The sequence below is a fragment of the Aspergillus novofumigatus genome (assembly GCF_002847465.1).
Source record: "Aspergillus novofumigatus IBT 16806 chromosome Unknown P174scaffold_8, whole genome shotgun sequence".
In the NCBI taxonomy this organism is placed as follows: domain Eukaryota; kingdom Fungi; phylum Ascomycota; class Eurotiomycetes; order Eurotiales; family Aspergillaceae; genus Aspergillus; species Aspergillus novofumigatus.
In genome coordinates this window covers 19,269-31,195 of record NW_020194281.1, presented here as the reverse complement: position 1 = coordinate 31,195, position 11,927 = coordinate 19,269, and the positions used below count along the sequence as shown (strand labels likewise).

Genomic DNA, 11,927 nt, shown 5'->3' with positions numbered 1-11,927 from the left:
ATTAATTAAACTAGGGATAGCTATAGGTAATTCTACTCCCTTAATAAATAGGAGCCCCCTCAGCAATATTCCATCCATGAGACTAAGTAGCAGTGAATTAGGTACTATACCCCTAAACATATCCAACCTAATCCTAGATAGCAGTGCTGCTGCAAGCAACTAAAATAATAGGTCTACACCACAGCCTACACCTAATAATCCTCTAATAATGCTCTTCAACCAGGCTTTATTAGCTTAACTTATTTAAAGCCTGTAGATAATATTAATTTAGCAAGAGAAGGAACCCAAGGGGCTTAAGCTTGCTGACCTAGCTATCTAGGATAGCAAGGGAGCATATGCTAGTTCTAGATTAAAAACCTTTATATAAGACCTCACAGACTACTTTATGGTGAAATGCTAGGTGTTTAATAATGATATAAAGAGATCTTATATATAACCTTACAGCTAGACTCTGAAGTCAAGAGTGCCTGGAGAGACAGACATCCTAAGGGGCATAAAGCTAGCTATAAGGAATTTAAGGCATTCCTATAGGACTATATCAAGCTGCATAGGGATTAATAGTAAACTACTATACACTAGCTCTATTAGCTAGAACACTAGGGGTCTGTCTATACCTTCTTCATAGATATCTAAGAATTACAGAATATTATTAACCCATACCCAGACATGGAGTGGTTCTGGGTTTAAACTATAGTAGAAAAGATAAAGCTAGACCTAAAGGCAGGAGTCTAATATACACCTAGCTATAATTAGTTATTAGAACATCTTAAGCAGCTTATGGCTTAGTATAAGAAGATCTATTAAGTAGAAAGATAAGACACTAGCTAACTTATAATATAACTAAAAGGCAACCACTATTATTTCTAATAAAGCTAAGTTAATACTCTAGTAAAAAGAAAGTAATATAATAGTAGTTTAATAGGTTTAGGGCAGAGTCCTAATTATAAGGATAAACCACTTAATAGGCAAAATAACAGGCATCTAAGGAAGAGAATAGATACCTACTAGAAGTAATATAAGGGTTTAGAATAACTTTATAGGGGAGGATGATGCTTTCTTTACAAGGAAAAGGGCCATTATATTAGGGAGTGCTTGAAAAGGGATAACTAAGGGGGAAATGCAACCCCTAAGGAAACCCCTGCCTTATAATAGGAACTAGAGCCCCAGGAGATTAGTATTATATAATATAATGCTAAACTGCTAGTGCTACTAGTGGTTAGCTAATATTATGCTTAAAATTAATAGAGAAGTAGTATCTATAAAGGTACTTATAGATTCTAGGGCTAGACTTAATTATATCTTATATTAGTTTATAATGCAGAATGGTTACTAATTTAAGAGTAATTTAGGGTTTATAACAATGCATTTTGTATTGCAACATACGTCTATCCCGGTACCCAAAGTCTTATATGCATTTAGTCATTCTGGGCGGACGTACTCGTGATGGAAAGGATTAAGGGAGACGTGATTGGCAATGGCTGGGTAAAACAAAGTGAAAATTCAAAGGCGAAACTTCTATCACAATTAGCGGAAAAGATCCGCGAGATGCGGGACCTTCGCTGACGCGCCACACCGACAACATGAACATAGATTGTCAACTTGGACAGTAGAATTTTAAGGGCTATCCAATTTCGTATGGTCCAGTGGCCGCGCGTGAATGAGGAAATTGCCGTGGGATGGGAGGAATGGAGCATTCAAGACAATTCATTCCAGCGGATCTTGCCAGGAAGAGGACCCAACAATGAATAGAGAACGGGAAGAATGAAGGGGCGAAGGTTTTGTAAACAATCACTAGAGATATATAGTCAGATCATTGACTCGAAAAGGGCGTGTTCTGCCTCTCTCCATCCCCAAAGCTTCACCTTCAAGATTTATTGGGAAGCACCTGCTTACCAGAGATTTCTCAAGCATTTGAAACAGGACAGATGAAAAAGCATCATTTCAGCAGTCTCCACAGCTGCCATCGCTGCAGTGCGGAATACTTTTTGCCTCTCAAGGAGTGGGTTAAAAAGTGTGCAATCTCAGGGAAACCTGAGGTGGCAAAAGAAGCTAGTCAGACCTATTTAGCTAGCATCAAGAAAACGTTAAAAAACGGGCTCATGGTAAGGAAAGATTCCATAAAGATCTGTCCTCACGGGGCACTGCGAATGATCAGAGAAGAGGCGCCTCAGGAGTGCAAGAAAAGTCAGGATATGGCCGATGGTGCATGGTTTAAGAATGTGACTGTTGTATATAATATATTGAAATGGTTCAATGTGGAGACAGCTCACCAGATCCTCTTTGATAAGGGAGATAATTTTCTTTACAATGGCCCTTTACTGGTGTTCAAGGATGAGGATTTTACATGTCTTCAGAACGCAGAAGCTGTCGTGCAGCTGATATGGGAAGATCACCGCACGGTAGAGTCAGTAGTATGTTTGATAAGACTGGATCAATGGGACTATTAGCTCCCAGTCTCATTCAGGTAGACCTGGGCAGGTGTTCCGGGTAACCCAACTGAAACATGTGTCAAACCCAACTTGGGCTGGGTTTTGGGCTTAAGGGGTGTGTTCTGAGTTGGGTTCTGGGCTTTTATATAGAACCTAGCTGGGTTTTGGGTAACCCAGTTAGGTAGATAAACTAGATAAACATCACAGATCATGTGATATGCATTAATTATGTAGTCTTGTCTTATATTTATAGGTATTTAAACTATATATATAAATATAAGCAGGCCAGAATCCTAGTATAGGGCTATACTCTAACTATTGCTAAAGAAGGGAGAAGCTAAGTATATATAACTAATATACTAATTATTATAATAATTAACTATCACTATATAATCATAGCTATATATATAATATAGTGCGTGTCATAGGTTAGCCCATAAAACTAATAACTAATAATAAAGGAACTAATCATCCTCACACCTTGTATACTTCTAATTTCATCCAGAGATACACTATTATATATTAGGTAAGGGAAGAACTACTTTATTATCTAATAGAAAAGGTTCCTAACCCTCTTACTTATTATTAGATACTATACTGCTTTATCTCTTACCCTGTGCATGCTTAGATAGCTACTAGGTAGCTAGCTAATCTATACTAATCTCCAGGCTATCATCTTCTTCATTATCACTAATTAGCTTAAGGGTATTCTAAAGCTATTAAGCATCTTTCTCTTTATTAAGGGCTTGCTATTCCTTATTTAAAAGATATTATTTTATAAGGGAAAGTTCCTTCTCTTCTACTTTAAATCTTAATATATATATAAATAGCATTAGATCTTAGATTATTATAGAATTAAGTAAGCCTTAATAATAATAGTAGATATCTTAAGTAGAATTAAAAAGCTGCTTAATACTAGCACTAGTAGTAGGTATTAAGAGTATATTACATGCTATTTTTGTAAGAGCTAGAAATTTATATTCATACTCTTTCTAGAATATCTATAGAGTAATTAGGGCTGTCTCTATTAGATAATATTAATTAGTAGAGTATTAGCAGGAATACTAATATTACTTACTACTCTTAAGGTACTATATAGTCTTATTAGTACTTACTAATTAATTAAAATTAGGAGCAAAAAGTGCATTAATCTTTAATATTTAAATACCCAAAGATAATACCTATAGTAAGCTCTATATAGCTAATAAGCATTCCTTATAGAGACCTATATAGGTTTTAAAGCTTTTGTAATATTAATTATATAATTCAGGGCCCAATCCTTATTACTAAAGAACTAAAGCTTGTTTTGCAGTGTAAGGATTATCCTAATTATAAATAGATTACTATAGATCTTATCTATTTCCCTATAGTAGATAGATAGCTTCTCCTTTACTATATAGAGAGTATTAAGCATAAGCTTCTTCTAGGCTACTTTCTTCTATTAAAGCTAATAAATTAATGCTTTAAGATAATTAAAAAGTTTATTATAGATACTAAAGATAACATAGATAGTCACATCTTTTATTTAAGAGAGTATAGTAGTAAATTTAAAGAATGATTAAGTAATCTAAAGAAGATACTTAATCTAGCACTATTCTTCTTAGTTAAGTATTAAGTAATCATAGCTATTTTATAAGTAGAACTAATTAAAGATTAGCTATAGTTTCTTTGCTCTTTAGAGTATTAAGAAGGTGGAATTCTAGTAAGTCCTAATATCTTAGATTAGTATAAGCTTTGGTGCTCTAGTCTAGAGATTATAGAAGGCTTTATAATATTAAGGGCTTGTATTAATAAAAATTATAAGCACCCTTACCTAGTAATATTATAATAATTAATATACTAATCTAAATACTATATTATAAAGAGACTTACTTTATTAAGGGTATTAATAATCTCTTACTTTTACTATCTTACTTACAGTAACTATGATTAGGCCTCTGACTAATTAATCTTAGTTATCTTATTCTTTAGATTAGCTTTTATCTAACTAAGAAGCTTCTATAAACTGAGCTAGATTACATGCATAATATAGGGAATATAGATAATTATAGTATTAGTACTAATTTAATTTAACTAGATTAAATCTTATATACTTTCTATTAATGTAATATTATTTAATACATTATCTATTATAATAGAAAGTATATAATCTGTAATCTCATACTACTAAAGCAGGTTAAAAAGAATAGTACTTAGGTTAGTATCTAAGTGAGATCCATGAAGCAGTTTAAAACTAAGTAAAATTTCTTAATAATTTTATTTATTATTAATAAAATATCCTGTGATTGCTATAAAAGCCTATTAAAATAGAGATATCTAGTAATTAAGGGTAATTAATAGCTTTATACTAGATAGAAGTCTATTAAGTATCTTTTATTACTATATCTTAGTTATTTCCTGTAACCGCCGTCGCATGGTTTAGGAGGAAGGAATATTAGGCTATAAAGGAGCAAGTTAAGTAAATTTAATTAATTCTTAAAATTTAGAGTATTTAATAAGTTAAAAAGGAAGCTTTACCCTTATAATAAAGGTTAGGAGCTTCTCCTCCCATGCTTACTAAGAGAAAACTAGTGTAGTTTCAAGATATTATAGCTATTAAAATTAGTTAATATATAATAGATACTAAGATAGCTTACCACGTCCTATATAAGTAACATAATGCCTTTCTACTTTATATAATTAGCAGAGATACCACAGTATTATGATCCTTTTAGATGCCTTGCCATAGTTAATGTGCTATGCTTATTATTATAGGGATGATTAAGAATACCACTATATTTCTTATATATAAGCTTTGCTTTACTATCACTGGCCTAAGTAACTTAATTAAAGCTGTCCCACATGCTTAAAGAGTGCCTATTACTATCCTAATATATTCTCTTCTTTACTCTATACTCTATTCTAAGCCACTATTTAATAAATTCTATCTTTAACATCATAGTATAAAGCACATAGGATTTCTTACAATCAGGCCCAACGCGCTGGAGGGAGGGTGTAGTAGTGGTACTAGAGTTTAAAATATAGAATAATCATTATCTGAATTAAAGCTCTGTTAGCTATGAGAAAGATTAGGTGTAAGACTATCTTATAGGATATTTATGAAGGTGTTAATATTATTAGATCCATATAAGGATGGAGTGAAAGAGTCTAAGAATTAAGATATAGTAAAATATATGCTAGGGGGAGAGTAAAGTAAGTAATAATTAACTTATAGAAATCTTTATATCTAGAAATAAAATATTTAGATGAAAGATGGAGGGCGTACTAGTTAGCTACTAGCTAAATTAAAGTTATTAATATATCATATTTTGACCCTCTTATGGATAGAAGAGGTAGTATAATTAGATAGTACTATCTAGATACACTAGGTTTTCTGGGCTACCCAACAGATCACCTAGAATATGTTCTAGAATAGGCCCATGATATCCAGAAAACCCAGTTTCCTCTAATATTCATTAAAGTTCAAGCTTTTCTTGCCCATGACAAGAATATCCCAGCTAGGGCTGTACTCTAACCATCCTAATAGGCTATGAAGGAAGAAAGTAGGATTACTAAAGAAGGAAGAAACTTAGTGCAGCTAGCTTAGACTGGTCGTGGGTTGGGTTTGGATGGATCCGCAGGGGGTTCAATCCAACCCGCATGGGTTTTGGGTTGATCCACCACCTGTCTAACCCACCCTCATATCCATGCGGATTGGGTTGTGGATAACCATTCTACCCATATTATACACGTGATTTTAGACTATACTACTTTTGGTAGGCGGAAAGACCTAAGAATTTAGACTATACTACTTTTAGTAGGTAGAAAGACCTCTCTTTAAGAGAATATTATGAATATCTGTTATTCTGCCGGTCATGTGCACCCAATGGGTTACCCATATCCATATGGGTAGGATGCCATCCACCCATATGGATATGGGTTGGATCAGAGTCGACCCCCATCCAACCCAAAGTGCGGATTGGGTGGGTTGGATATGGATTTGCGGATTGGGTCAGCCAGTCTAAGCTAGCTAATGTACTAATTAATATAATAATATACTCTCACCACATAACCACTAATAATACTCTGCAGTTTAAATATATTTCTATAGTCATTAAGAGTACCTTTATATATATAGCTTATTAACCACCACAACATAATAATATTATCTTAAGACTTAGATAATAGATGATTACCAGTGTTAATTTATTAAGAGACAGCCGAATTACTTCAGATTTTGTATGTTTAAGGACTATATATTAATCAAAACCACAGAGGTAACTGGAATGGGTGTAAATAACAGTATTTTATTTAAGTTAGTCAGCAGAATTATGTGTCTTAGCATGGCTTAATTAGGAAAATTATACTAAAATAAAATAACCTGGGTAGCTCAACTGGGTAGCCTAGTTGGGTTCTGGGCTGGGCTTGGGCTCTGGGGGGTGTTCTGGGTTTTACCTGGGCTGGGTTTTGGGCTCAAGGGGGTGTTCCGGGTTGGGTTTTGCCTAGGTCTACATTCAGGTGCATACTTGAATTAGGCACGTGTTTTGAATGACTTACTGACTTGCAAACACAGTGGCCTTGGATCAGTCGAGAACACGCTGAAGGTCAACGTCTGGTGATGATCTAATGGTTATAAGTACACGCTGCGGAGACTTAGGCAGGCTGGAAGGGAGTTCAGAGAGGCTGAAGAAAAAGTAACTCATCAGAATCATGGCTTTTCTCTGTGATCTCATTTGGGCGCGTCGCTTCCACTGGCGGCCGATTAGGCTGGTGTTAGCTTGAAAGATTCTTTTGATTTTGGGTCTAGTTCTTTAGTTAGTGTGCTAAGTCAACACTAAATTGGTCATTAACTTTTGCTCTCACAAGTCTCAATCTTACACTCAACATGTCCGCCAGACAAATCAGAAGACACGATGCAGGTCATCACGCAGGTGAGTCAGCAGTCCGATTGTGGCTTGGCGTCTACCAAGTCATCCAGGGGTAAGAGAACATATAATAGATAGCTCACGCCGTCCGCTTCCAGATGTCCTTCCCTGATTTATAAAACGAGCCCAAGCTGAGGCGCAGGAGCAACTTGCTGTTTACGCGTGCCTATTCCTCCCTCAGTAAAATGAGCATGTCCCGGTCCGTTTTTGAAGGCTTCACCCGATAGTAGTCAGCCCCTGCCACAAATCAGTATGAATTACCAGCCAGACTAGTTCGTGGTCCACAGGAAATTTACAATGAGAAGAAGTGAGAAATATTCCTCCAGGCTCGAGAAAGACTTCTGTGTCTTTGAATTTCTAGAGTCCATCCGGATGTCTTATCACTTAACGGTCTCGCAAGTTCAAACATTGAAGGATTTTGTTTTACATTTGGCCTGAAAGAACCTCGAAACCGCTCTGCATATTCCAAGATCCATGGTGTATTGCATCCCTAAGTCGAACATTACAAAGCCTCGCTCGGCTCATATTCGCGTCCCCGATATTGGCCGATTGTCAGAACTGTGGGCCAACAATGGCCATGCACGCTTTGCAAGTTCGATGCTGGAGTGCAGCTGAGGAAGGGCGGTCGCGAGGATGATAAGCAACCTTGGCTTGGCCATTTTCTTTGGTAGCCAATCTGCTTGAGTATGTAGCCGATATCACTAGCGGAGTGACCTTTAATACTAAGAAGCATATATTTGATGTCAACGCGTAGGGTGGATATTATGGTAATGTATTGTTCGGGGATTTCAGGTGTCCGCCCTGGCAGCCAGCGGACCATAATACCTGTCATCACACTATGTGCGTTGGATGATTGGGTATAAATTGATTCTTTAGAGGGAAGCTCTATTATCCCTTAAATATCCGCCGTCGGAAGTCCGAAGATGCTGACTTCAGCCTTGCGGCCGGAGTCTTTTCTGTAGGTGTCCGTCTGCCCAATGGCGATTTCGAATATTGACAAGCAGTGGTTGGTTTCGCGCCACGTTGCACCACGACTACCCAACTACACAACACCCCGCATTTGCTACAAGTGCATATGAGGACAGTATAAGACAGTGGCCCACGCCCAAAGGTGATTTGACTCTCAACATATTTATCGCTCTTGCTATCGGCCACGTCCCCGACAGTGAATCACGGAAACTCTTCTCCTCTGTCCAACTTTCGTGGCTAATACTGGTGTCTACTTCCTGCGAAGCTCTCATATAGAGTGCAGATACCATGGCCCCTAAGTTGCCGCAGTTCGACAATTCCAAATATGCCGTTGGATGGATAGCCGCCTTACCCCATGAAAGGGCCGCTGCTGAGGCAATGCTGGATGAGGAGCATGCACCACCGCAGCACAAACACATGAATGACCATAATATATACACGCTAGGCTCCATAAATGGCCCAAATGGCAAGCACAATGTGGTTATTACCAGCCTCCCGCCCGGCAGATACGGGACAACGCCTGCTGCCACCGCTGCCACACAGATGCTCTCCAGTTTCACAGCCGTCAAATTCGGATTAATGGTAGGGATTGGTGGTGGTATACCGAGCACTGACAACGACATAAGACTTGGCGACATTGTGGTTAGCAAACCCGAAGGCACCTTTGGAGGTGTTAGACAGTATGACTGCGGAAAAGCTACAGTTCATGGCTTTGAGGAGCGTGGCGCATTAAACTCCCCGCCACGGGTCTTGCTCAACGCTATGGGCGCACTTCAAGCAAAACATGAAAAAAAAGGGAGCACTGTGCCTGCCATATTGGAGGCTATGTACAAGGACTATCCATTGATGGCGAAACCGCGACACAGGCCGGGTTACATCTACCAAGGGCCAAATCGTGATCGGCTATTCCAGCCAGATTATGAACATGAAGCCAGCAAGAAAGATTGTAGCGATTGCAACACTGAGAAAGAGGTGGTACGCCCAGAGCGACCTGACCAATACCCCTATATCCACTACGGCACGATTGCATCTGGGGACCAGGTCATCAAGGACGCACGAAAACGGGATCAGATGGCAAATAACTGCCTGTGTTTTGAAACAGAAGCTGCTGGCTTGTTGAACGACTTCCCGTGTCTCGTCATCCGGGGCATCTGCGACTATTGTGATACCCATAAGAATGATCTGTGGCAGAAGTACGCTGCAGCTACAGCAGCCGCATATGCGAAGGAACTTCTCCAGATTACCAACGCTGCAGATATCCAGAGCACACCAGAGGCGCGAGTGTTTATACGTAAGTGTTAGCCATTGGCCCTTCATTTTCATGTTGTCGTCTATTACAAAGCTTGCCTAGGTAGTGGAGACACTTGATTTCTGCTTAACTAGCAAACTAAATGTTAACATGGTTTTTGATGGATTCAAGAAACCCTTGGCTGATTCAGAGATATAGTGCAGGAAATCGAGTCAGTTACCAAAAGACTGGCGATGGATCAAAAGAAACAGCATCTAGATCAAAAGCAGCGAGATGTCTTCAAATGGATGTCTCCACTCAACCCATGGGCTCGACACGTCGAAAACCAAAAGTCCAGGGCTGTCGGCACGGGTGCATGGCTGTTTGAGGACCCCAAGTTCCTTGGTTGGTTCTCACAGAAAGGGCAGTGTCAAACGCTATGCTGCTACGGAGATCCAGGAGCAGGCAAAACAATTATCACGTGGGTAGGAAATTCTTGTCATTTGCTGAAGACACTGACAATTTGGAATAGGTCAAATGTGATTGATAATTTGGAAAAACAAATCGCCCAGCACACGGGGCTGGCATATATTTACTGCGATTACCGTGATCAGAAAGAGCAAACCACAGAAAATATCCTTGGCGCAATTCTGAAACAACTATTAGCCCTTCTAGCAGAAATACCCGAAGCTGTTTGGAAACTGTATGAAGAACGGGTCCGTCAAGGGAAGCCATTGAGCTTGACTGATACAGTTGATCTCCTCCGCATTACCTGCGCGCAATTTACCACGGCATATATTTGCCTGGACGCACTTGACGAACTCAGAGACTTGCAAAGACTTTTACAGTCTTTGCGTGACAGGGCTTCTTCCTTGAAGATATTCATTACTGGCCGGCCCCAGGTTCGGGAGACTATCCAGCAATACTTCAAAGAAGCGCAGATTATCCCTATTAAGGCTCACGAAAGCGATATTCGACTATATATTGAACATGCGATAGGTGGACCTGATGATAAAGAACCTGACGCAATGGATGACGAGCTCAGAAGAGCCATCCTAAAGAGAGTTGTTGACTCAGCTGAGAACATGTTAGTTACTTTGGACATGCCCGGCAGTACTTTGGCACCAATGCTGACTACGGATTAGATTTCTACTGCCTACTTTGCAAATGCGCTCTATCCTACAAGCTATAACCATACGGGCTCGCGAAGATGCCTTGAAATCATTACCATCAAACCTCAGTGAGGCATTTGCTGGTACAATCAGTAGAATTGAGCAGCAGCCAAAGGCATTGTCTGAGCAGGCAGCAAAGATCATTGCATGGGTGTATTTAGCTGAACGGCCAGTCACTGTGGATGAACTATTATGTTCACTTGCAATTAGAGATGGCGACACATTTTTTGATCGGAGGGGAATGCCCATTAAAAAAACACTGCTAAATTCCTGCCATGGCTTAACCACGATTGACACCGAGACATCCACTATCCGTTTGGTCCATTACTCCCTTGAGGAATATCTCCATCAGCAACAGCAGGTATTTGGCCTCACCAAAGCGCAATGGCACAGCAAGATTGCAAGGACATGCCTTACCGTTCTCAACTTTCCATCCACGAGAGCTGGAGATGCTCTGGACCAGGGCAGCAGTGCAATCACATGTTTGTCTTACGCTGCTACACAATGGGGCCACCATCTTCGAAACAGTGAGCAACCTGGCGTGCCAGATGTGCCGATGGAGCTCGCTATAGAGTACCTCGACACCAGGTTTGGGAAGAGTTACGAGAGCTTTCACTTATTATATCAAGCCATGTACACAAATGTCCATTCTGAAGACATACAGGATGAGGTTTTTGCTGTGCATATAGTAGCTTTCTTTGGTATACCACAGTTAATGTCCTACTTGATTGGGAGAGGGGACGTGAATGTGGATTCCAGGGACTTTCAGAATCAGACTCCACTATTACTGGCAGCAAGGTATGGGCGTGAGGCAGTGGTGAAGCTACTGCTTGAGTCTGGGAAGGTGGATGTGAACTCAAAGGACTCTGAGTATCATCGGACTCCGCTGTCATGGGCAGCAAGGAATGGGCGTGACGCAGTGGTGAAGCTCCTGCTTGAGTCTGGGAAGGTGGATGTGAATTCTAAGGACTCTAGGCATAGTACTCCGATGCATTGGGCAGCAAGGCATGGGTATGAGGCAGTGGTGAAGCTACTGCTTGATACTGGGAAGGCAGAGGTGGATTCCAAGGACAGCCAGAATCAAACTCCACTGTCATGGGCAGCAGAGAAAGGGCATGAGGCGGTGATGAAGCTACTGCTTGATACTGGGATAGTGGATGTGGATTCCAGAGACTTGGAGAATCAGACTCCACTATTACTGGCAGCAATGAATGGGCATGACGCA

At 39.7% G+C, this 11,927-nt stretch overlaps 2 protein-coding genes across 2 annotated transcripts; both read left to right on the top strand.

Moving 5' to 3' along the window:
- Nucleotides 1-1,925: 1,925 nt before the first annotated feature.
- Nucleotides 1,926-2,447, top strand: P174DRAFT_377763 (uncharacterized protein; the record flags this gene model as incomplete). The annotated part of the gene is made up of 1 exon (XM_024822778.1): nt 1,926-2,447. The coding sequence occupies one exon, from the start codon at nt 1,926-1,928 to the stop codon at nt 2,445-2,447; it is 522 nt and encodes a 173-aa protein (XP_024678518.1).
- A 6,143-nt stretch (nt 2,448-8,590) lies between these two features.
- P174DRAFT_377161 (uncharacterized protein) lies at nt 8,591-10,675 on the top strand (the record flags this gene model as incomplete). The annotated part of the gene is made up of 4 exons (XM_024822735.1): nt 8,591-9,392; nt 9,507-9,597; nt 9,742-10,011; nt 10,063-10,675. The coding sequence occupies 4 exons, from the start codon at nt 8,591-8,593 to the stop codon at nt 10,673-10,675; spliced, it is 1,776 nt and encodes a 591-aa protein (XP_024678517.1).
- Nucleotides 10,676-11,927: the final 1,252 nt, after the last annotated feature.